This window comes from Mobula hypostoma, chromosome 12, assembly GCF_963921235.1.
Source record: "Mobula hypostoma chromosome 12, sMobHyp1.1, whole genome shotgun sequence".
NCBI classification, from domain to species: domain Eukaryota; kingdom Metazoa; phylum Chordata; class Chondrichthyes; order Myliobatiformes; family Myliobatidae; genus Mobula; species Mobula hypostoma.
This window is the reverse complement of record NC_086108.1, coordinates 3320066-3346361: the sequence shown is the minus strand read 5'-3', so window position 1 is coordinate 3346361 and position 26296 is coordinate 3320066. Positions and strand designations below refer to the sequence as shown.

General features: G+C 44.0%; 1 protein-coding gene across 3 annotated transcripts in view; it reads left to right on the top strand.

Annotated features, from left to right (window-relative positions):
* Positions 1-26296, top strand: part of sirt2 (sirtuin 2 (silent mating type information regulation 2, homolog) 2 (S. cerevisiae)) — a 73077-nt gene that overhangs the window by 33547 nt on the left and 13234 nt on the right. For all 3 annotated transcript variants that reach the window (XM_063064850.1, XM_063064852.1, XM_063064851.1), the window contains 5 exons: positions 2607-2736; positions 6849-6908; positions 10451-10506; positions 15785-15861; positions 25482-25533. In XM_063064850.1, coding sequence (XP_062920920.1) covers positions 2607-2736; positions 6849-6908; positions 10451-10506; positions 15785-15861; positions 25482-25533 — 375 coding nt within the window. The remainder of the gene's footprint in view (positions 1-2606; positions 2737-6848; positions 6909-10450; positions 10507-15784; positions 15862-25481; positions 25534-26296) is intronic.

The following is a 26296-nucleotide window of genomic DNA, read 5'->3' as shown; positions in this document are numbered from 1 at the left end:
TTAATTGAACTCGGCCTTTTCTCCTTGGAGTGACGGAGGATGAGAGGTGACCTGATAGAGGTGTATAAGATGATGAGAGGCATTGATCATGTGGATAGTCAGAGGCTTTTTCCCAGGGCTGAAGTGGCTAACATGAGAGGGCACAGTTTTAAGGTGTTTGGAGGTAGGTACAGAGGAGATGTCAGGGGTAAGTTTTTTACGCAGAGGGTGGTGAGTGCATGGAATGGGCTGCCGGCGACAGTGGTGGAGGCGGATATGATAGGGTCTTTTAAGAGACTCCTGGACAGGTACATGAAGCTTAGAAAAACAGAGGGCTATGGGTAACCCTAGGTAATTTCTAAAGTAAGTACATGTTCGGCACAGCATTGTGGGCTGAAGGGCCTGTATTGTGCTGTAGGGTTTCTATGTTTCTATGTCCAACATTCTGAAAGTGGATATTGTATTTGCCTCAACCATTTCCTCTGGCAGAACGTTCCATATAGATACCACCCTTATGTAAATAAAAAAGCTGCCCCCCCATCCCCCGAGTTCCTCTCACCTTAATCTATGCCCTCTAGTACCCAGCTCTTGAATAAAAGGCTGAATGCATTTAACCCATTTATGCCCCTTGTTATCACCTTTCAGTATCTTGCACTCTGAGGCAGGGGCTCACAGCCTTTTTTTATGTCATGGACCAATACTATTCGGCAGATTAGAGACTGCTGCTGTAAGGGATAAGGTTCTAGCCTGTCCAACCTCCCCCTATAACTCAGTCCCTCAAGTCCTGGCAACATTATAGTTAGTCAGAATCACAATCAGAACCAGGTTTCATACCACCGGCATATTACGTGAAACTTGTCTTTGTGGCAACAGTACATTGCAATACATAACAACAGTGAAAAAAACTGTGAGTTACAGTAAGTGTGTATAAAATGGTTAAATTAAACAAGTAGTGCAAAAAATAGAAATAAAAAAGTATTGAGGTAGTGTTCATGGGTTCAATGTCCATTCAGAAGTCAGATGGCAGAGGGAAAGAAGCTGTTCCTGAATCGCTGAGTGTGTGTCTTCAGGCTCCTGTACCTCCTCCCTGATGGTAGCAATGAGAAGAGGGCATGTCCTGGGTGGTGGGGGTCCGTAATGATGGTTGCCGCCTTTCTGAGGCGCCGCTCCTCGAAGATGTCCTGGTTATTACGAAGGCTAGTATCCATGATGGAGCAGATGAAGTTTACAACTCTCTGCAGTTTACTGCGATCCTGTGCAGTAGACCCACCCCCATATCAGGCACTGATGCAGCCAGTTAGAATACTATCCACAGTGCATCTGTAGAAATATGCGACTGCTGTTGGTGACATTACCAAATCTCCCCAAACTCCTGATGAAATATTGCCGCTGCCGTGCCTTCTTTGCAGCTGCTTTGATACGTTGGGGCCAGGTCTGGTCCTCAGAGATATTGACACCCAGGATCTAGGCATTGCTCACTCTTCCCACTTCTGATCCCTGCATGGGGACTGGTTCAAGTTCTCTCATCTTACACCTTCTGAAGTCCACAGTCAGTTCTATAGCGACACGTTTCACAATCTTAGTGACACTTAACAATAATAAACTAATTTACCTATTCAGAGTTCAGAAAGGATGTGGCATGGCAGAGTTTGAAAACAAAGGATAGGAATATTAAAGTCTAGACATTAATTTACTGGGAGCAGCCGATTAACCCTTTGCCTCTTCTGTCTTTGGCGTGTGGTGGGGACCAATGCAGTCACTGGGAGAATGTACAGACCCCACACTGACAGAACTTGAGGTCAGAACTGAACCCAGGTCACTGGAGCAGTGAGGTGGTAGTGTTGTAATGTGAAGAAGGTCACGGGAGAGACCCAGAAGCATTTTATTCAACAAAATGAGATACTCCTGGAGGAACACACACAAAATGCTGGAGGAACTCAACAGGTCAGGCGGCATCTATGGAAAAGAGTACAGTCGACGTTTCAGGCCGAGGCCCTTTTTCAGCCCGAAACTTCAACTGGACTCTTTTCCATAGATGCTGCCTGACCTGCTGAGTTCCTCCAGCATTTTGTGAGTGTCGCTTAGATTTCCAGCATCTGCAGATTTTCTCTTGTTTTTGTTGACTCTTGGAGGAAGAGGCTTCTCAGTCCAATATTACTTGACATTAAAGGTTGCAGCAGGACAATTCCATGTTTGCAATGTATCTACAATGCTTCCTTTGAATTATGTATAGACTTCAACACCTCCTTCTTTGGCTCCAGACACCCAAAATGAATGTTAATACCCACTGACTCTAGTCTGCATTCCTGCATTTGAGGTCCAAGTGGAGTATTTGTTTGTGATTGAACCCCACTGGCAGCTCTAGGAAGCCCATTCTTCTGAGCTGTGTTTTAAATTCCACATTCAAATCTGAAGATTGGTTGCTAGTGAAATTAATATTTGCTACATACCCTAATTCCAGAATGTGCTCTAACAGTCCCACTATATCACCCAGCTTGCTTTTCAGGGTTGTAGTGAACGCTGAACTGCAAATGCAGACAATCTTTCTCAGAGGTTGATGACAAGAAACGCTCGGGGACTTGGAAACTGACCCTCTGTTCCTGATGTTCTTTCCTTCTCTACACTAGAACATTGACACTCTTGAGAGAGTAGTTGGGTTGAAAGAAGAGGACCTGATAGAGGCGCACGGGACATTCTTCACCTCCCACTGTACCAACAGTGCGTGCAGGAAGCAGTATAACTTGGACTGGATGAAAAGTAAGTACGCACGATGCGTTCCCTGCCCAGCTCGTGTGCCAGGATGGAAATCCATCATTTTGACAATACCTCTTCTTCTTCCCATCCAAAGTCGATGGTGTGGTTGGAGTTGATCAATGTTTCTGTAATCCATTATATCCACTGTATAAGGGATTGGCCTGTACAGCTTCACCTGAGCCCTGTTGCTGGCCTTGCCTGTATCCACCTCGGAGAGGCTTACAACACCTCAGTTAGCCACTGCTTGCACAAGCCTCCAGCAGTGTCACGTTCCTCACATGTATGTTGTAGTGTCAATCTGGATTGTGTATTCAATTCACTGGAATGGGAGTTGAGCCTTCTGCCACCTATAAGAAAGATTGCAGTTTTTCACGCAAGGGGAAAAATAAAGTACTAAACCGTAACCCCGCTACCCCGTAACCCTCTATGTTTCTTTCATCCATGTGTTGTCCAAGGGGCTCTTAAATAACCCTAATGTTTTAGCCTCCACCACCATCCCTGGCAAGTCATTCCAGGCACCCATAAACCTCTGTGTAAAAAAACTTACCCCTGATGTCTCCCGTAAACTTCCCTCCCTTAACTTCATACATATGCCGTCTGGTGTTTGCTATTCGTGCCCTGGGAAACAGGTACTGGCTATCCACCCCATCTATGCCTCTCATAATCTTGTAGACCTCTATCAAGTCCCCTCTCATCCTTCTACGCTCCAAAGAGCAAAGTCCCAGCTCTGCCAACCTTGTCTCATAAGACTTGTTTTCCAATCCAGGCAACATCCTGGTAAATCTCCTCTGCACCCTCTCCATAGCTTCCACATGTAAGGTGACCAGAACTGAACACAATACTCTAAGTGTGGTCTCACCAGAGATTTGTAGAGTTGCAACATGACCTCTCTACTCTTGAACTCAATCCCCCTATTAAGGAAGCCTAGCACCCTATAGGCCTTCTTAACTATCCTATCAACCTGTGCAGCGACCTTGAGGGAATGTATGGATTTGAACCCCAAGGTCCCTCTGTTTATCCACACTCTTAAGTAACCGACCATTAACCCTGTACTCAGCCTTCTGGTTTGTCCTTCCAAAATGCATCACCTCACACTTATCCATATTGAACTCCATCTGTCACTTTTCTGCCCAACTCTGCATCCTGCCTATATCCTCTTGTAACCTTCGACAGCCTACAGCTCCATCCACAACTCCTCCAATCTTCGTGTCATCCGCAAACTTACTCACCCATCCTTCTGCCTCTTCATCCAGGTCATTTATAAAAATCACAAAGAGCAGGGGTCCCAGGACAGATCCTTGCGGCACTCCACTGGTCACCGACCTCCAGGCAGAATACCTTCCTTCCACTACTACCCTCTGCTTTCTTCCTGTAAGTCAATTTTTTATCCAAACAGCCAAGTCATGCCTCATGACTTTCTGGATGAGTCTCTCATGGGGGACCTTGTCAAATGCCTTGCTAAAATCCATGTAGACCACATCTACTGCCCTACCCTCATGAATTTCTTTTGTTACCTCTTCAAAAAACTCAATTTGGCTCGTGAGACACGACCTTCCCTTCACAAAGCCATGTTGACTATCCTTGAGTAGACTGTACTTCTCCAAATGCTCATAGATCCTATCCTTAAGAATCCTTTCCAATAGTTCGCAGACCACTGATGTAAGACTCACCGGTTTATGGTTCCCAGGATTCTCCCTATTACCTTTTTTAAACAAGGGAACTACATTTGCCATTCTCCAATCCTCCGACACCTCCCCTGCGGCCAAAGAGGTTTCAAAGATCGTAGCTACTGCTCCAGCAATCTCTTCTCTCACTTCCCACAGCAACCTGGGGTATATCACGTCTGGCCCTGGGAACTTATCAATCTTGATGTTTTTAAGAAGATCCAACAGTTCTTCTTAATCTCCGCAATCTCTAAAGCTACCTCTTTCAGAACCCTAGGATGCAGTTCATCTGGTTCGGGTGACTTATGTACCTTTAGGTCTTTCAGCTTTTTGAGCACCTTCTGTCTTGTAACAGTAACTGCACCCACTTCTCTTCCTTCACACACAACATCAGGCATACTGTTAGTGTCTTCCACAGTGAAGACTGATGTAAAATACTCATTTAGTTCATCAGCCATCTCCTTGTCCCCTGTTATTATTTCTCCTGCCTCATTTTCTAGCGGTCCTATATCCACTCTCATTTCTCTTTTATTTTTAACATACTTGAAAAAACTTTTACTATCCGTTTTGATATTATATGCTTGCTTGCTTTCATATTTCCTCTTTTCCCTTCTGATGAGTTTTTGAATTGCTTTCTGTAGGTTTTTACAAACTTCCCAATCCTCTATCTTCCCCCTAGTTTTTGCTTTTACGATAGCTTTGACTTCCCTTGTCAGCCATGGTTGTACTATTTTACCATTTGAGTATTTCTTCATTTTGTGAAGCTGTACAGCCCAATCCCCTGTACAGTGGAAACAATGGATTACAGATTACAGAAACATTGATGAATTCCAACCATACCCTCAACTTTGAACAATGGAGACAGGAGGTCTTCAATGGCCTATGTGCCACTAAGGGCCCGAGAGGAAGAAGAAGGAACTTTTCTGTTATAAGTCTAGTGTTAAATAGGTGGGTTGCTGGGAGGTGCAAATAGGCATGTTCCACACTGTATCTTTAAATAAATAGGAAAGTAATGATAATAGCTTTATTTACAGAAGACATTTCATCCAGATAATGTAGTTCAATGTTCTTTACAATGGGGTAAAGTACAAACATGAAAATTAAAAAAAACGTGTTAGTTAAAAGCAAGGTTAAATCAATAGATTTTGAGCTGGTGTTTAAAGGTGTCAGCTGAGACCGCATCCCTGATAGCAGGGGCTCCCAACCTTCTTAATGCATCAATACCATTAAGCATGCCAATTATCTTTTGAGGGAGAGTGTTTAAATTTAAGAAGCCAGCAGAAGAAGAGCTGAGAGCTCGAGCAGATTATAAAATGAAAATGATTCAGTGATGTACTCCGGTCCCAGGCCATTGAGAGCTTTAAAAACAAGTCAGAAAACTTAAAAATAACATTGGATAACAAACTTTTTCAAAAGTGTTGCTTGCTCAAATTTTTTTTTGTTTATGATAGACCGCTTGAAGGTGAACACAATATAATTTCAGACTACTTGTACATAGGAATTTGTTGAAACAAGAAATTAACTTCTATTAAATATAATGTGTTTAATTGCATAACAGTGCTGATGCTTTGCAATAGTTCAACTAAGCTAACAATGTTTTGTTGATGATTTTCATTTATACTCAGTGTCTGAGGCTTCTTGCTTAAGTGTCCAACAATAACCAGCCAACATTGATGGATTCCAGTTGCCCTGATACCGTTTCTCCATGACCACAATGTCCTGGTGAAATCTTTCACCGTGCTCGTCACTGACAGTGCCAAGATTTGCAGGGAAAAGTCTAAGTGGGAATGCAGAAAATGAATCCTTAGTGACATGTTGTGTTTCATGGTTTTGTATGCTTGAAGCATGTTGTCAACCAGCTGCACATAGTTTGATGTTCTTTAGTTGCCAAGAAAATTTTCAACAAAATCCTTGAATGCCTTCTATGCGATTCTCTCCGGTCCCACTAGAAGTTCTTCGAATTGCCTGTCATTGATGACCTGTTTGATTTGTGGACCAACAAAAATGCCCCCTTAATCTTGCTATCAGTTATTCTGACTTGAGTTATGAATTGAAATAACAAATATAGGTGATTTTTTAAAAATGGTGCTTGATAAGGAAATTTCATGGTGATTTTCATGATCAACAGCCGAAAATTCATACGATATGCCAAAAAAATCTTTGTGTCCAGTGTAGTGAGATTATGATTATAAAATGATGATGATGATAAATTATAAAATTATGAGATAACTAACACTCTAATCCAGCAGGAGAAGCTGTCAGGAGAGGGGATCAACAGGCTGAGAGAGACGTGCAGTTAGTCTGTTTAACCGGATTCCACTAGGAACCGGTTATAATGTGAATGGGGCACTTTTGATAGGCAGCAACACCTTGCAACAGCACCGTGCATTGGGATGTTGAGTTTCAGCTCTGCGTTTGCTAATTTCCCTTTCCTTTTCCTTCCTCATATAGCACAGATCTTTACAAAGCCCTTCCCGAAGTGTGAGGAGTGTGACTCCGTAGTGAAACCCGGTAAGTGGAAGAGCAGATCTGGGGCTGGTACCTCAGCAAGGTTTGTGACCTCCACCATGGGTGTGAGAACATGAGACCATTCAACCTCTCCCGCCTGCTCTGAAATTCTGTTGGAAATGTGGACAGTCTGTGCATTAACTCCACTTGCTTGAGCCAAAAATCGTAACACCAACCCATTGAGTCTGCCCCACCATCATGGCTGATTTATTATCCCTCTCAACCCCATTCTCCCTGTTTCCTCCGGGTGCTCCGGTTACCTCTCACAGTCCAAAGACGTACTGGTTGGTAGGTTAATTGGACATTGTAAATTGTCCCATGATTAGGCTCGGGGTAAGTTGGGGGATTGCTGGGCGGCGTGGCTCGAAGGGCCAGAAGGGCCTGTTCCATCTGCATTGCAATAAATAAATAAATAGAATTTTGATATTACCATTCATCCCTCAGTTTCTTTGGGGAGAGAATACCAGACTTCCATACCACCTTTAATTCACACTTAGATGCTGGGAAGATGTTTCACCTGAGGGCAGAGAACATATAAGGGTCACCCATTTAAGGTGCTGAGGAGGAAGTTCTTCTCTCTAGATCAGAGTTTCCCAACCTGGTACACTGACCCTTCAGTTGATGGTAGAGGTCCATGGCATACAAAGGTTGGGGACTCCTGCTCCAGATCCCCAAGAATCCCATACAGTCCTCCTCAAGTCCACTTGGGGCAATATACTCAGTGGCCACATATTGGGTACCTCCTGTACCTAATAAAGTGGCCACTGAGTGCATGTTTGTAGCCTTCTGCTGCTGTAGCCCATTTACTTCAAGGTTCAATGTGTTGTTTCTCAAATTGTAACGTGTGGTTATTTGAGTTAGCTGCCAGCTTGAACCAGTTTGGCCATTCTCATCTAACCTCTGTCATTAATAGGGCATTTTCGCCCTCACAACTGCCGCTCACTGGATTTTTTTTTTGTTTTTCACACCATTCTCTGTAAACTCTAGAGAACATTGTGTTTGTAAGTCCCAGGACATCAGCAGTTTCTGAGACTCAGAAACCAACCCCACCTGGCACTAACAATCATTGCATGGTCGAAGTCACTTAGATCACATTTCTTCCCCATTATGATGTTCAGTCTGAACAACATCTGAACCTCTTGACTATGTCTGCATGCTTTTATGCACTGAGTTGCTGCCACATGATTGTCAGTAGTACTGCCTGCTGTGCCCGTATCATCTTTCCACTTTAAGACTGCCTGCCTGGTGTTGTGGTAATTAATGGGTTAATCCCATGCTACTCAGTTAGCCACTCCCACTTGGGAGGAGTTCATATCCTGTACAAACAAGGTTATCAATAAAGTTCACTGAAGATCCTGTGAATTGGTGAAATAGAGGAGGAAACAGAAAGAGAGATAGACCCACAGTGAAAGACAGTTATAATGTTGGCAATTCTTTATTCATACAAAAAGAGGGAGAGACTTGAAAACAAAGAGGAAGACAGTTATAATGTTGGCAATTCTTTATTCATACAAAAAGAGGGAGAGACTTGAAAACAAAGAGGAAGACAGTTATAATGTTGGCAATTCTTTATTCATACAAAAAGAGGGAGAGACTTGAAAACAAAGAGGAAGACAGTTATAATGTTGGCAATTCTTTATTCATACCACGAGAGTGAGAGACCGTTTAAAAAAAGAGGAAGACAGTTATAATGTTGGCAATCCTTTATTCATACAAAAAGAGGGACAGACTTGAAAACAAAGAGGAAGACAGTTATAATGTTGGCAATTCTTTATTCATACCACGAGAGTGAGAGACCGTTTAAAAAAAAAGAGGAAGACAGTTATAATGTTGGCAATCCTTTATTCATACCACGAGAGTGAGAGACTGTTAAAAAAAAGAGGAAGACAGTTATAATGTTGGCAATCCTTTATTCATACAAAAAGAGGGAGAGACTTGAAAACAAAGAGGAAGACAGTTATAATGTTGGCAATTCTTTATTCATACCAAGAGAGTGAGAGACTTGAAAATGAAGAGGAAGACAGTTATAATGTTGGCAATTCTTTATTCATACCAAGAGAGTGAGAGACCGTTAAAAACAAAGAGGAAAACAGTTATAATGTTGGCAATTCTTTATTCATACAAAGAGAGGGAGAGACTTGAAAACAAAGAGACAGACAGTTATAATGTTGCCAACTCCTTTTTATGTTTACATAAAATGTATAAGGTTGTCAAGCTGAGGAGTTGTAGTGAGGACAAGCTCCCACTACCTAAAAGGGCTCCTCACGGCATGCGCTTCAAATTGCCTCTGACAACCAACTCCAACTTCTGGCCTTCTCGTGTGACTTAGCCTCTAAGCCCGGTGGAACTGTTTCTACTGACAGGAGAAGGGGCGAAGGCAGGTCCTGGTGCCTTAAAACCAGTGCTTTGGGTAGATCGAGCTCGTCAGCCTGGGAAGGCAGTCCATCTAAGAGAGGGAAAACTCTGATTTCAAACCTTCGCTGCCTTGCGGCCACACCCACTCATGGGAAAGACTTCGGGAGTAAACCCTGAGGACAAATCCGGAACTGGAGTCCCTAAGGCAGCCCGACGTTGCGTTCAACCTCGTTCTCGAAACTCCTGCGACGGCACTGGTGCCAAGCTGTATTGGCCCTTACCCTTCCCTTGGACAACATCGGTGTCGTGGAGAGGGGAGACTTGCTGCATGGGCAACTGCCAGTCTTCCATACAACCTTGCCCAGGCCTGCACCCTGGAGAAGACACTCCAGCGTCACGTCACTGCGACGGCACAACATGGAAAGCAGCAGTCTACCGGTTATGAAGCCTGCGCCTCTACAGCCACAACAGATGCTGCTCTACCAACACAGACTGAAGCAAGACTTCCCAGGCGCAGATCCATGGTCTCGCGAGACTAACAGATGCCACCACCACAAGTTGTGTGCTATGGGTAAAGTGACTGAATCACTCAATTTCAGTGAGTATAATTTCATCACAGTTCTATAGACAAAAAGTACAGAGCTAGTTGTTTTTTTATCAAGAAGGGGAGAGGTTGTGGTGGTTAATGGGTTAATCCTATCCTGTGCCACAGTTTGTCACTCCCACATGGGAGGAGTTCATGTATTGTACAAGCAAGGTATCAATAAAGTTGAGTTGAATAGCCTGCATGCTGATCTCTGGGTGTCTCTCTGCACTCTCCCTCAATATTGAACACAACACCTGGTACTCTTCTGCTCTTCCTTTGCCTATCCTATATCCGCCTCCTTTCTATACTCACTGAGGTGTATTCAGGAGAAGACCGACGGTTCTTTAATGTTACCAGCTCATTTAGGCTGGGAGAGTGGGAGCATTCATTGAAAAAGGAAAGTCAAAAGAAAACATTTGCAGGCTGGAATGTGTCCCATCTTCTGAGCGGAATGGTGCCTACTGCATGTTCTTCCTTCCACGGTCCTCCACCACACTTCCTGGTGGTCAAGAGATTATTGTCCTGCCCTGCTGTTTCAGCAAAGCTGTGACTTTATAAGCTGTGAGTAGTGTGTGCCACATTTAATCCCCATTTCCTTCCTTAGACATTGTCTTCTTCGGTGAAAGTCTCCCCCATCGATTCTTTGCCACTATGGATTCTGTGAGTACAACTCAGTTATTATCACTTGTTTGGTTCAAACGGTTCAATTTAATATTCGTGAATGTATACAGTATACAACCTGAAATTCACACTGTTCACAGACATCCATGAAACAAGAACCCTCAAAGAATGAATGTCAGAAGCATCAGACCCCCAAAGCCTCCCCTCCCCTCCCCTCCCCCCCAACTTGTGCCAGCAGAAACACAGACTGCCCCCCCCCCAAAAATGCTAGCAAAAGCCCCCAAAGAGACCTTAATCAAAAACTACAGTCCATAACCCAGGCCTTTGGTATCTCAGACAAACTCTCTCTCTCCATCGAGCGAGCGGGAGATCGCTCTCCTGCAACAACGAGAGCAGAGAAGAGCAACTTGCTGTTCCGATGTTCCCCATCGCTTCTCCAAGCCCCCGGACTCGAGGACTGACAGGTCCTCACCCTCCATGGAGAGAGGGGGAGAGATTACTCAAGTACAGGGGCCTTCTTCCAGCAGCAGTCACACCACCTACTGTCCCGATGTTTCAGTCTCCCATGATGCTTCAGTTGGTGAAACCAGCGAGGAATCGGGTTGTCTATGGGCCGCTCCCCAAAGTCGCCTGTCTTCCAGGCTGCCTCTGAAAGTAACGAAGCGCCAGGCCACGTATTACAGGGAACCATAGTTTGAATTGTAGATCACAGACTCTGACAGAACCCCAACCACCTTGGAAAGAAAAGGAAGACATGAGAGAAGAATAAGCAGCTTCGTGGACAAATTGGAAGATGTCGCCAGAATCTGCAAAAATCACTGGCACCATCTTTCCTCACTCCTCCCTAGAACTGTCATCTCAGAGTTGGGGCAATTAACTTCGATGGCCAATCCTTAATACCTTTCATTAATTTATTTATTGAGAAACAGTGCAGAACAGGCCCTTCTGGCTCTCTGAGCTGTGTTCCCCAGCCATACCCAATTTAGCCCTAACTTAATCATGGGACAATTTACAATAACCAATTAACCTACCAGTTGGTACGTCTTTGGACTGTGGGAGGAAACTGGAGCACCCGGAGGAAACCCACGCAGTCACAGGGAGAACGTACAAACTCCTTACAGGCAGCAGCAGGAATTGAACCCGAGTCGCTGGTACTATAAAGTGTTGTGCTAACCAGTGCGCCACCCTGCTGCCCCATGTGAATGACCTGGATAAAAATGTAGATCAGTGGGTTTGTCAGTTTGCAGACAATACAAAGGTTAATGGTGTTAATGGATAGCGTAGAAGACTGGCAAAGAATACAATGGAATATACAGTAGATCAGTTGCGGATATAGGCAGGGAAATGGCAAATGGAGTTTAATCTGGTCAGATGTGAAGTGTTTGGAAGGTCAGTTGTAAAGGGACAGTTGATGTGCAGAGAGATCTTGTCCATAGCTCCCTAAAAGCTGGTCCCACATAGCTCTCGCAGGTTAACAGGGCATTAAAGAAGGCATATGGCATACTGGCCTTTATTAGTTGAGGAATTGAGTTCAAAAGTCAGGAGGTTATGTCACAGCTTTATAAAACTCTTGTTAGGTCACATCTGATTGCTGGTTATAGGAACAATGTCGAGCCTTTCAAAAGGGTGCTCTTTCCCTTCCCCCAATCTTTTTATTCTGGCATTTTCCCCCTTCCTTCTCAGTCCTGAAGAAGGGTCTCAGCCTGAAATGTTCACTATCTATTTATTTCCAGAGACGCTATCTGACTTGCTGAGTTCCTCCTGGATTTTGTGTGTGTGTTGCTTTGGATTTCCTGCATCTACAGATTTTTTAGCGTTTATAAATAGATAGGTACCTTATTGATCCCAAAAGTAATTACAGTGTCACAGTAGAATTACAAGTTCACAGATATACAATATGAGAAGAGAAATAAGAAGAATGAATAAAAAATAAGTCACCCAAAACAGTCTAACAGGAGGGGCTCATCACTTCCCTGCTATAGTTTGACTGATTATAGGGCCTACTGGCCAAGGGTAAGAATGACCTCGTATAGCGCACTTTGGAGCAAGACAGTTGCCGTAGTCTATTACTGAGAGTGCTCCTCTGTTCAGCCAAGGTGGCCTGCAGAGGGTGAGAAACATTGTCCAGAATTGCCAGGGTTTTCCGTAGGGTCCTTTGTTCTACCACAGACTCCACTGTGTCCAATTTGGCTCCTGTAACAGAGCCAGCCTTTCTAATCAGTTTATTGAGCCTGTTGGCATCACCTGTGTTGATGCCCTTATCCCAGTACTCCACCACGTAGAAGATTGTACTGGTGACAACAGACTGGTAGAACATGTGAAGAAGAGGCCTGTATAGTCCAAAGGACCTCAGTCTCCTCAGGAAGTAAAGGCAACTCTGGACCTTCCTGTATGTAGCCTTTGTATTGGTGCTCCAGTCAAGTTTGTGATGAAGTTTACCAGGATGCTGCCTGGATGAGAGAGTGTGTGCTACAAGGATAAGTTGGACAGACTTTGATCGTTTTCATTGGAGCAGCGGAGGCTGAGGGGAGATCTGACGGATGTTTATCAAATTATGAGATACATTGAGGAGATGGACAGTATCTTTATCCTGGGATTGAAATATCTAATGCCAGATGACATGCATTTAAGGTGTGAGGGGTAATTTCAAAGGAGATGTGCAGGGCAAGTTTTTTTTTAAACGCAGAAAGTGGTGGGTGCCTAGAATGCGCTGCCTGGGGCAGATACAATAGTGTGTTCAAGAGGCCCTTAAATAGGCACATGATTGTGCCGGAAATGGAAGTATATGAGCTAGATGTGGGCAGAAGGGATTAGTTTAGTTGGATGTTTGATTGAGAATTCAATGCTGTGGGTCATAGGGTCTGTTCCTGCGCTGTACCGTTCGATGTTCTATGTTCATTACCCAGGCAGAGAGGCATAGTGTGCTTGTTGCTGTACCCATTAATCAATGTTGAGCGGAGCAGACTTGATGGACTGAATGGACAAATTATGCTCCTATGCTTTATGGTTTAAGGATGGAAATCTGACCCCCTTATCTGGCCCAAACTTATCTGGTCTTCCATCCACAACAACTCGAGCCATTCTCTGAAATGACTGAGCAAATAGCTGATTTCCTGAGTCGTTAGGAGCAGGCAATAATCACCAATCTTGCTGGTGATGCCCATGTCCAGTAAACAAGTAAAACAATATCCTCGAGTTACCAGAATCTGACATGAAAACAGCTTCTTATTTATCAAAATCCTTCCATCTTTGAGTGCCTCAACTGAACCTCCCCGTTATTTTCTAGGGACTGAAGAAGAGTAAATGTGGTAAATATTTTGAGCCAATGGAGTTAGTAAATCTCCTTAGCTGATCTTATTGACACCTTGGGAAAGAGGCCAGCACCACTCACATTACACTTCATCTGTACTGTGTTTGAATGTCAGTGGCAAATGGCACATTTGATTGGCCAATTCTACACTCAATTGGTCTGGCCTGATACATCCCTAGTAGAGGCTAAATCAAACAATCACACCACTAATTATACTGGAGAACAATTTTTTTTCAAAACTGTTGCTTCCTCAGAAATTTTTTGTGGCTATGATAGCTATGATGTGGCTATGATGGCTTGAAGATAAACATGTAGGAATTTAGAGAAACATGAAATTAACATTTATTGAATATAATGTATTTAATTGCGTAACGGTGCTAACATCTTGCAATAGTTCAACTCAGCTAAAAATGTTTTGTTGATGATTTTCATTTGTACTCAGTGTCTGAGGCTTCTCACTTAAGTGTCCAACAATAATCAGCCAGCATTGATGGATTCCATTTGCCCTGATACCGTTTCTCCATGACCTCAATGTCCTGGTGAAACCTTTCCCCATGCTCGTCACTGACAACGCCAAGATCTACAGGGAGGAAGTTCAAATGGGAACACAGAAAATGAATCTTTAGTGACATATTGCACTTCGTGGTTTTGTATGTTTGAAGCATGTAGTCAACCAGCTGCACATAGCTTGGTGATCTGTAGTTGCCAAAAAAATTTAGAAACATAGAAAACATACAGCCCTTTGGCCCACAAAGCTGTGCTGAACATGTCCCTACCTTAGAAAAATAGAGGGCTATGGGTAAAGCCTAGGTAGTTCTAAGATCCATGTAGCCATCCAGGAGTCTCTTAAAAGACCCTATCACTTCCGCCTCCACCACCGCTACCGGCAGCCCATTCCACACACTCACCACTCTCTGCATAAAAAACTTACCCCTGACAACTTCTCTCTACCTGCTTCCATGCCCTCTCGTGCCAGCCATTTCAGCCCCGGGAAAAAGCCTCTGACTATCCACACGATCAATACCTCTCATTATCTTATACACCTCTATCAGGTCACCTCTCATCCTCCATCGCTCCAAGGAATAAAGGCGGAGTTCACTCAACCTATTCTCATAAGGCATGCTCCCCAATCCAGGCAACATCCTTGTAAATCTCCTCTGCACCCTTTCTATGGTTTCCATGTCCTTCCTGTAGTGAGGCGACCAGAACTGAGCACAGTACTCCAAGTGGGGTCTGACCAGGGTCCTATATAGCTGCAACATTCCCTCTCGGCTCTTAAACTCAATCCCACGGCTGATGAAGGCCCATGCACCGTATGCCTTCTTAACCAGAGAGTCAACCTGCGTAGCAGCTTTGAGTGTCCTATGGACTCGGACCCCAAGATCCCTCTGATCCTCCACACTGCCAAGAGTCTTACCATTAATACTATATTCTGCCATAATATTTGTCCTACCAAAATGAACCACCTCACACTTATCTGGGTTGAACTCCATCTGCCACTTCTCAGCTCAGTTTTGCATCATATCAATGTCCCGCTGTAACCTCTGACAGCCTTCCACACTATCCACAGCACCTCCAACCTCTGTGTCACCCAACAGCCTTGAATGCCTTCCATGCAGTTTTCTCCACTCCCACTAGAAGTTCTTTGAATTGTCTATCATTGATGATCTGTTTGATTTGTGGACCCACAAAAATACCTTCCTTAACCTTGGCATCAGTTATTCTGACTTGAGTTATGAATTGAAATGACAAATATAGGCAATTTCAAAAAAAATGGTCCATCATAGGGAAATTTCATGGTGATTTTCATGATCAAAAATCAATTACGTACACCTAAAAGTATTCAGGAAGCAAAATCTGTGTTGTCCAGTGTTATTTCACAATGCAGGAAAGTAAATTTGTATTTCTTAAGACATTTCTTTAAATTAATGATGAAGAAACTGATGAATAATTTATAGATTTGTAGTTTCTTTCCCCTTTAATGAATACATTTTGTTTTCCATTTAGGATTTTCCAAAATGTGACCTTCTCATCATCTTGGGCACTTCTCTCCAGGTCCAGCCATTTGCGTCTCTCATTAACAGGTATGTGGCAGTTGACCAGAGTGGTGGGACAGATTCGGGAAATGTACTGAATTAGAATTATTTGGACTGCAGAGTGCATGTTTAGCCCGGAAGGAGTCATGGAGGTTTATGGCACAGAGTGAGACCATTTAGCCTAGCATGTCCAATCAAGCCGAAATTTGACATCCAGTTAATCCTACTTCCCAGTTCTCAGTCCAAAACCCTGGAGTTTATGTTCTTCAGTCATTCAGATACCTTTACATAGAATCACAGGGCCTGGTATGGAAATACTAATGCCTTTGAATAAAAATCTTACAAAGGGTTGTGGACTAGGCCCAGTACATCACGGATAAAGCCCTCCCAAATGTTGAGCACATCTACATAAAACACTGTCATAGGAAAGCAACATCCATCATTAGAGATGTCCAGCACGCAGGGCATGCTTTCTTCTTGCTGCTGCCATCAGGTAGAAGGTAAGAGAGCCTCAGGACTCACACCACCAGGGTCAAAAACAGTTAGTACCCCACAATAATCAGGCTTTTGAACAAGTGGGGACAACTACACTCACTTGCCCATCCATTGAATCAGAATCAGGTTTATTATCACCGGCATGTGTCGCGAAATTTGTTAACTTAGCAGCAGCGGTTCAATGCAATACATAGATTAAAAATCATGCAAAAAACAGACATAATATATATTATAAAAGTGAGGTAGTGTCCAAGGGTTCAATGTCCATAAGATATAGGAGCAGAAGTAGGCCATTTGGCCCATCGAGTCTGCTCTGCCATTCAATCATGGGCTGATCCAATTCTTCCAGTCATCCCTACACCCCTGCTTTCACCCCATACCCTTTGATGCCCTGGCTAATCAAGAACCTATCTATCTCTGCCTTAAATACACCCAATGACTTGGCCTCCACAGTTGCTCGTGGGAACAACTTCCACAGATTTACCACCCTCTGACTAAAGTAATTTCTCCGCATCTCTGTTCTAAATGGATGTCCTTAAATCCTGAAGTCGTGCCTTCTTGTCCTAGACTCCCCGACCATGGGAAATAACTTTGCCATATCTAATCTGTTCAGGCCTTTTATCATTCAGAATGTTTCTATGAGCTCCCCCCCACCCCGCCCATTCTCCTGAACTCCAGGGAATATGGCCCAAGAACTGCCAGATGTTCCTCATATGGTAACCCTTTCATTACTGGAATCATTCTCTGAACCCTCTCCAATGTCAGTATATCCTTTCTAAAATAAGGAGCCCAAAACTGCACACAATACTCCAAGTGTGGCCTCAACATCACATCACTGCTCTGATATTCTGTACCTCAAGAAATGAATGCCAACATTGCATTCTCCTTCTTCACCACCAACTCATCCTGGAGGTTAACCTTTAGGGTATCCTGCACAAGGACTCCCAAGTCCCTTTGCATCTCTGCATTTTGAATTCTCTCCCCATCGAAACAGTAGTCTGCCCGTTTATTTCCTCCACCACAGTGCATGACCATACACTTTCCAGCATTATATTTCATTTGCCACTTCTTTGCCCATTCCCTAAACTATCTAAGCCTCTCTACAGGCTCTCTGTTTCCTCAACACTACCCACTCCTCCACCTATCTTTGTATCATTGGCAAACTTAGCCACAAATCCATTAATCCCATAGTCCAAATCATTGACATACATTGTAAAAAGCAGCGGTCCCAACACTGATCCCTGTGGAACTCCACTGGTAATCGGCAGCCAGCCAGAATAGGATCCCGTTATTCCCACTCTCTGTTTTCTGCCGATCAGCCAATGCTCCACCCATGCTAGTAACTTCCCTGTAATTCCATGGGCTCTTATCTTGCTAAGCAGCCTCATGTATGGCACTTTGTCAAAGGCCTTTTGAAAATCCAAGTACAGCACATCTACTGCATCTCCTTTGTTTACCCTGCTTGTAATTTCCTCAAAGAATTGCAGTAGGTTTGTCAGGCAGGATTTTCCTTTCAGGAAACCATGCTGGCTTTGGCCTATCTTGTCATGTGCGTCCAGGTACTCCGTAATCTCATCCCTAATAATCGATTCCAACAACTTCCCAACCACTGATGTCAGGCTAACAGGTCTATAGTTTCCTTTCTGCTGCCTCCCACCCTTCTTAAATAGCAGAGTAACATTTGCAATTTTCCAGTCATCCTGTACAATGCCAGAATCTATTGATTCTTGAAAGATTGTTGTTAATGCCTCTGCAATCTCTCCAGCTACTTCCTTCAGAACCCGAGGGTGCATTCCATCAGGTCCAGGAGATTTATCCACCCTCAGACCATTAAGCTTCCTGAGAACCTTCTCAGTCGTAATTTTTACTGCACAAACTTCACTTCCCTGACTCTCTGGAATGTCCGGTATACTGCAAGTGTCTTCCACTGTGAAGACTGTTGCAAAATATGCATTCAGTTCCTCTGCCATCTCTGCATCTCTCATTACACTGTCTCCAGTATCATTTTCTATTGGTCCTGTATCTCCCCTCGACTCTCTTTTACCCTTTATATACTTAAAAAAAGCTTTTAGTATCTTCTTTGATGATAGTGGCTAGCTTCCTCTCATAATTCATCTTTTCCTTCCTAATGACCTTCTTAGTTTCCTTCTGTAAGTTTTTAAAAGCTTCCCAATTCTCTATCTTCACACTGGCTCTAGCTTCCTTGTATGTCCTTTCTTTTGCTTTTACTTTGGCTCTGACTTCACTTGTCAGCCACGGTAGTGTCCTTCTTCCCTTGAAAATTTCTTCTTATTTGGAATATATCTGTCTTGCATTTGCCTCATTTCTCGCAGAAATTCCAGCCATGGCTGCTCTGCTGTTCTTCCTGCAAATGTCCCTTTCCAGTCAATTTCGGCCAGTTCCCCTCTCATGTCATTGTAATTTCCTTTATTCCACTGAAATACTGACACATTGGAATTTATTTTTTCCCTCTCAAATTTCAAAGTGAACTCGATCATATTGTGATCACTGTTCCCTAAGGGTTCCTTAGTATTAAGCCCTCTTATCACCTCCGGATCATTGCACAACACCCAATCCAGCACAGCTGATCCCCTAGTGGGCTCAACAACAAGCTGTTCTAAAAAAGTCATCCCTTAGACATTCTACAAATTCTCTCTCTCGAGGTCCAGTACTGACCTGGTTTTCCCAATCCACTTTCATTTTGTTTGGCATGTGACTGCGTGCGTGCGTGCGCGTCTGTGTGTCTGTGATGATGGATTTTTCATGGCTTTTTTCCAAGGCGCAGAGAGAGAGAGACTGTGTGGTGCACCACTCCTCACTCAGACAATTTCACAGTATTTTCCATTTGTTTTACGAGGTCGAGTTGCGATCTCGACACTCAACCTGGCACGGATGGAAAGCATACTCGGCTGGTTTCAAACCCGGGAACCTCCGCTCCCGGGTCCGGCGCCGATGTTGTGCCACCAACTGGCCCTCCCAATCCACTTTCATGTTAAAATCCCCCACGATTATCATGACCTTGCCCTTCTGACATGCCTTTTCCATCTCCTGCTGTAATTTGTACTCCACATCCCGGCTACTGTTTGGAGGCCTGTATACAACTGCCATTAGGGTCCTTTTACCCTTGCCGTTTCTTGACTCAACCTATAGAGACTCTACACTTTCCGATCCTATGTCATCGCTTTCCAATGATTTAATATTAATTCTTATACATAGGGCCACACCACCCCCTCTGCCTACTAACAGCAGTTATAATGGGTGACTTCAATCTACATGTAGATTGGGTGAACCAAATTGGTAAAGATGCTGAGGAAGAGGATTTCTTGGAATGTATGCGGGATGGTTTTTTGAACCAACATGTCGAGGAACCGACTAGAGAGCAGGCTATTCTGGACTGGGTTTTGAGCAATGAGGAAGGGTTAATTAGCGATCTTGTCGTGAGAGGCCCCTTGGGTAAGAGTGACCATAATATGGTGGAATTCTTCATTAACATGGAGAGTGACATAGTTAATTCAGAAACAAAGGTTCTGAACTTAAAGAGGGGTAACTTTGAAGGTATGAGTCGTGAATTAGCTAAGATAGACTGGCAAATGACACTTAAAGGATTGACGGTGGATATGCAATGGCAGGCATTTAAAGGTTGCATGGATGAACTACAACAATTGTTCATCCCAGTTTGGCAAAAGAATAAATCAAGGAAGGTAGTGCACCCGTGGCTGACAAGAGAAATTAGGGATAGTATCAATTCCAAAGAAGTAGCATACAAATTAGCCAGAGAAAGTGGCTCACCTGAGGACTGGGAGAAATTCAGAGTTCAGCAGAGGAGGACAAAGGGCTTAATTAGGAAGGGGAAAAAAGATTATGAGAGAAAACTGGCAGAGAACATAAAAACGGACTGTAAAAGCTTTTATAGATATGTAAAAAGGAAAAGACTGATAAAGACAAATGTAGGTCCCCTGCAGACAGAAACAGGTGAATTGATTATGGGGAGCAAGGACATGGCAGACCAATTGAATAATTATTTTGGTTCTGCCTTCACTAAGGAGGACATAAATAATCTTCCAGAAATAGTAAGGGACAGAGGGTCCAGTGAGATGGAGGAACTGAGTGAAATACATGTTAGTAGGGAAGTGGTGTTAGGTAAATTGAAGGGATTGAAGGCAGATAAATCCCCAGGGCCAGATGGTCTGCATCCCAGAGTGCTTAAGGAAGTAGCCCAAGAAATAGTGGATGCATTAGTGATAATTTTTCAAAACTCGTTAGATTCTGGACTAGTTCCTGAGGATTGGAGGGTGGCTAATGTAACCCCACTTTTTAAAAAAGGAGGGAGAGAGAAACCGGGGAATTATAGGCCCGTTAGCCTAACGTCGGTGGTGGGGAAACTGCTGGAGTCAGTTATCAAGGATGTGATAACAGCACATTTGGAAAGCGGTGAAATGATCGGACAAAGTCAGCATGGATTTGTGAAAGGAAAATCATGTCTGACGAATCTCATAGAATTTTTTGAGGATGTAACTAGTAGAGTGGATAGGGGAGAACCAGTGGATATGGTATATTTGGATTTTCAAAAGGCTTTTGACAAGGTCCCACACAGGAGATTAGTGTGCAAACTTAAAGCACACGGTATTGGGGGTAAGGTATTGGTGTGGGTGGAGAATTGGTTAGCAGACAGGAAGCAAAGAGTGGGAATAAACGGGACCTTTTCAGAATGGCAGGCGGTGACTAGTGGGGTACCGCAAGGCTCAGTGCTGGGACCCCAGTTGTTTACAATATATATTAATGACTTGGATGAGGGAATTAAATGCAGCATCTCCAAGTTTGCGGATGACACGAAGCTGGGTGGCAGTGTTAGCAGTGAGGAGGATGCTAAGAGGATGCAGGGTGACTTGGATAGGTTGGGTGAGTGGGCAAACTCATGGCAGATGCAATTTAATGTGGATAAATGTGAAGTTATCCACTTTGGTGGCAAAAATAGGAAAACAGATTATTATCTGAATGGTGGCCGATTAGGAAAAGGGGAGGTGCAACGAGACCTGGGTGTCATTATACACCAGTCATTGAAAGTGGGCATGCAGGTACAGCAGGCAGTGAAAAAGGCGAACGGTATGCTGGCATTTATAGCGAGAGGATTCGAGTACAGGAGCAGGGAGGTACTACTGCAGTTGTACAAGGCCTTGGTGAGACCACACCTGGAGTATTGTGTGCAGTTTTGGTCCCCTAATCTGAGGAAAGACATCTTTGCCATAGAGGGAGTACAAAGAAGGTTCACCAGATTGATTCCTGGGATGGCAGGTCTTTCATATGAAGAAAGACTGGATGAACTGGGCTTGTACTCATTGGAATTTAGAAGATTGAGGGGGGATCTGATTGAAACGTATAAGATCCTAAAGGGATTGGACAGGCTAGATGCGGGAAGATTGTTCCCGATGTTGGGGAGGTCCAGAACGAGGGGTCACAGTTTGAGGATAGAGGGGAAGCCTTTTAGGACCGAGATTAGGAAAAACTTCTTCACACAGAGAGTGGTGAATCTGTGGAATTCTCTGCCACAGCAAACTGTTGAGGCCAGTTCATTAGCTATGTTTAAAAGGAAGTTAGATATGGCCCTTGTGGCTACAGGGGTCAGGGGGTATGGAGGGAAGGCTGGGTTCTGAGTTGGATGATCAGCCATGATCATAATAAATGGCGGTGCAGGCTCGAAGGGCCGAATGGCCTACTCCTGCACCTATTTTCTATGTTTCTATGTTTCTATGTTTCTAACCTATCTTTCCGATACACCGTATATCCTTGGACATTCAACTCCCAATGGCAGCCATCCTTTAGCCAAGTCTCAGAGATGGCCACAACATCATATTTGCCAAGAGTCGTGAGGCTCTTGTACTATCTACCTGATGGTAGAAGTGAGAAAAGAGCAAGGCCTGGGTGGAGAGGATCTTTGATGATGGATGCTGTTTTTCTACGGCAGTGTTTCACGTAGATAAAATGTCCGAGTGGCGCAGTTTCCTTCCACATTCCTCCAAAGACGTACAGGTTAGGGGTAGTGAGTTGTGGACGTGCTATGTTGGCGCTGGAGTTGTGGTAACACTTGTGGGCTGCCCCCAGCAGATCCGGATTGCGTTGGTCATTGGTGCAGATGATACATTTCACTTTTGGTTTGATGTACATGTGACAAATAAAGGTAATCTTTAAAATTTTCTTTAAACTGCCACAAATGACACTCAACCCAAGTCTCTCACAGTTATTGACATCTGCGTTTATGAAATTGGCTCCTTCCTCTTCACACCTTCGTGATGTATCATGATTTTGTAGATCTGAATTAAACCACCCCTGTGTTTCAAGGAAGATGACACCAAACTGCCTGAATTCTCCCTATACCTATAATTCTTCACAGGTGGTAACATTCTTTGAAGTCTGGAGTGCTACCACATCCTTTCACAACAGCTCAGTATTTCACCAAGACTCCCTCGTTTCACATGAAATGCTTTGTAGGATAAAGTTACGGCTCAGAATCCCAGCCGCCTTTCAGCCAAGGCTGACATAGCCTCTTGCATTCAGTCACCCCCTCTTCATAACGCTAAGGTTTCACACCTGAGCTTCAGTGTTTGCTTTGGATCTGTCCTGTACTGCCTGGATCAAGCAGGGTGAGATGTCTGTACGTTTCATCCTGTTTCTCCTTTTGCTTACCCTTACATGCACTGGTTTGCGAGGGAAAATCCCTTTGCGTTGTCTCTGATTAGAGGATTTTCCTTCCTTGCTATGGGAACCACTCTCAGAACATCCCACGTCAATCCTAATCCCAGATTGTCAGAATCAGAATCGGGTTTAATATCACCAGCATACGTCGTGCAATTCGTTAGCTTAATGGCAGCAGTATAATGAAATACACGATAGATAAATACACGTGGGCACGTGGCCAAGTGGTTAAGACGTTCATCTAGTGATCTGAAGGTCGCTGGTTCGAGCCTCAGCTGTGGCAGCGTGTTTGTGCCCTTGAGCAAGGCACTTAATCACACATTGCTCTCGTGTCTGTGCGAGGAGTGGTGCCCCACAGACTTCCAATCTGCGCCTTGTAAGGCATGAAAATGCCCAGCACAGGCCTCTCATGGTCTGAGTCGACGTTCCCCATGATAGATAAATATAGAGAAAAAAACTGAGTTACAGTAAGCATATACATGTCTATTAAATAGTCAAGTTGAAATAAAAAGTGCAAAAAAAACACAAATAAAAAAAGTAGTGAGGTTCAATGTCCATTCAGAAACCTGGTGGCTGAGGGGAAGAAGCTGTTCCTGAATCATTGAGTGTGTGTCTTCAGGCTTCTGTACCTCCTCCCTGATGGTAGCAATGAGAAGAGAGCATGTCCTCGGTAATGGGGGTCTTTAATGAGGGACGCCACCCTCATAAGGCACCACTCCTTGAAGATACCTTAGATACTACGGAGGCTGGTACCCATGATGGAGATGACTAATTATACAAGTTTCTGCAACTTTCTACAATCTTATGCAGTAGCCCGCCCCCCACCCCCACTATCCTCATACCAGCTGGTGATGCAGCCAGTCAGAATGATCTCCACGGTACATCTGTACACGTTTTCAAGTGCTTTAGTTGACAAACCAAATCTCCTCAAACTCTAAATGAAATATAGCTGCTGTCTTGCTTTCTTTATAATTGCATCAATATGTTGTGTCCAGGTTAGGTCCTCAGAGATATTGACACCCAAGAACTTGAAATGGTTTCTCAGCCCCTCTATTCCTTAGTTACGTAAATAAATAAATGATACTGAGAACATGACTTGTGTACTTGAAAATGAGTCTGTCAGTTGTGGAATTAGTTCAGAGTTTTGGTTAGTGAAGATGTCCACACCGTTTCAGAACCTGATGGTTGAAGGGTAATAACTGTTCCTGAACCTAGTGCGAACTGTTGCACTTCAGTTGGACCAACTAGGGTAGGTCTTACACAGTGAATGTTAGGACACTGAGGAGTGCCGTGGATCAGAGGGATCTGGGAATGCAGGCCCATGGACAATAAGACAATAAGACAGGAGCAGAATTAGGCCATTTGGCCCATCGAGTCTGCGCTACCATTCAATCATGGCTGATCCATTTTCCTCTTCCTCAACCCCATTCCCTGGCCTAATCTAATGAAATTAGGTTCATAATTTATTGAAAGTGGTGTCACAGGTTGATAGGGTCATAAGGAAGGCTATTGGCACTTTTGCCTTCAAAAATCAAGGTATTGAGTACAGGAGCTGGGATGTTATGTTGAAGTTCTATAAGACAATGATGAAGCCTAATGTGAAGTATTATGTGCAGTTTTGATTACCTACCTGCAGTAAAGATGTAAATAATGTTGAAAGAGTACAGAGAAAATTTACAAAGATGTAACCGGGATTGGAGACCTGAGTTACCGGGAAAGGTTCAGTAGGTTAGGACCTTTTTCCTTGGAACATAGAAGATTGAGGGGTGATTTGGTAGAGGTATACAAAATTACGAAGGGCTATAGATACGGTAAATGCAAGGAGACTTTTTCCACTGAGGTTGGGTGGGACTATAACTAGAGGTCATGGGTTAAGGGTGAAAGGTGAAAAGTTTAAGGGGAACATGAGGGGAAATGTCTCCAATCCGAGGGTTGTGAGAGAGTTGGAACAAGCTGTTAGCGCAAGTGGCGAGTTCAATTTCAACGTTTAAGAGAAGTTTGGATAAGTACATGGACGGAAGCAGTATGGAGGGTGATGGGTCACGGTGCAGGTCGATTGGAGGAGACAGTTTAAATGCTTGGGACAGACTGGATGGGCCAAAGGGCCTGTTTCTGTTCTGTACTTTTCTGTGACTCTAGTGGTGTTGGCCCTCCTTCCCAATGGCAGCAGTGAGAAGAGAGCTTGGCCTGGATGGTGGAGATCCTTGATGATGGATGCCGCTTTGTTGTGGCAGCACTCCTTGTTTTTGGTATAAACCTGAAACCCAGGGCTCGCTTGTTTAATTCTTTAATTCTAGCTGCAGCATTGCTCTGCTCAGAGATGTAAAAGCATAGGAGATGTTCCCCAAAGAGCTGATTTAATTGCTTGAAATAGATCTGCTCTGGCTCTGTGCTGCTGCTCATTACAGGAAACTGGGACTCCACGAGGTGTGAGAGCTCACATGAGGATTGTGATAATTATGCTTTCTTCCTTTCTCACACAGAGTGTCCAAGTCCACACCGAGGCTACTCATTAACAAGGAGATCAGTCGTCAGGTGTGTTGAAATTTCCAGCAAGCCTTCATAACCCATCATTAATTAGTTCACTCCACCTCACCTCTAACTATCACCTCACACATAATCTGGTGGCACAGTACTCTAATTGTTGCATAGAGAGAGAGGTGGGGAACAACGGGAAAGGAGAGAAAGGGAGACAAACCTTGTCTTTAAGAAACTTATGCAATGCACACAATGTGCTGGAGGAACACAGCAGGTCAGGCAGCATCTATGGTTTATTCCTGACCTGCTGAGTTCCTCCAGCATCTTGTGTGTTTGTTGCCCTGTATTTCCAGCATCTGCAGAATCCCTTGTGTTCAGTGAACTTAAACCCAGATGAAGCACCGTTGACAAACAAGAGACAATCTGCAGATGCTGGAAATCCAAAGCAACACACACAAAATGCTGGAGGAACTCAGCAGGTCAGGCAGCATCTATAGGAAAGAGTATAGCGACGTTTCAGGCCGAGACTCTTCATCAGGACTGGAGAAAAAAAAAGATAAGGAGTCAGAGTTAGAAGTTAGGGGGAAGAGAGGAAGAACAACAGGGTGATAGGATAGCCGGGTGTGGATCAGGATGAAGTAAAGTGCTGGGAAGTTGATTGGTGAAAGAGATACAGGGCTGGAGAAGGTGGAATCGTATAGCAGAGGGTAGAAGACCGTGGAAGAAATGGAAGAAGGAAGAGCACCAGAGGGAGGTGATGGGCAGGTAAGGAGATAAGGTGAGAGAGAGAGCAAAGGGAATGGGGAATGGTGAAAGGGAG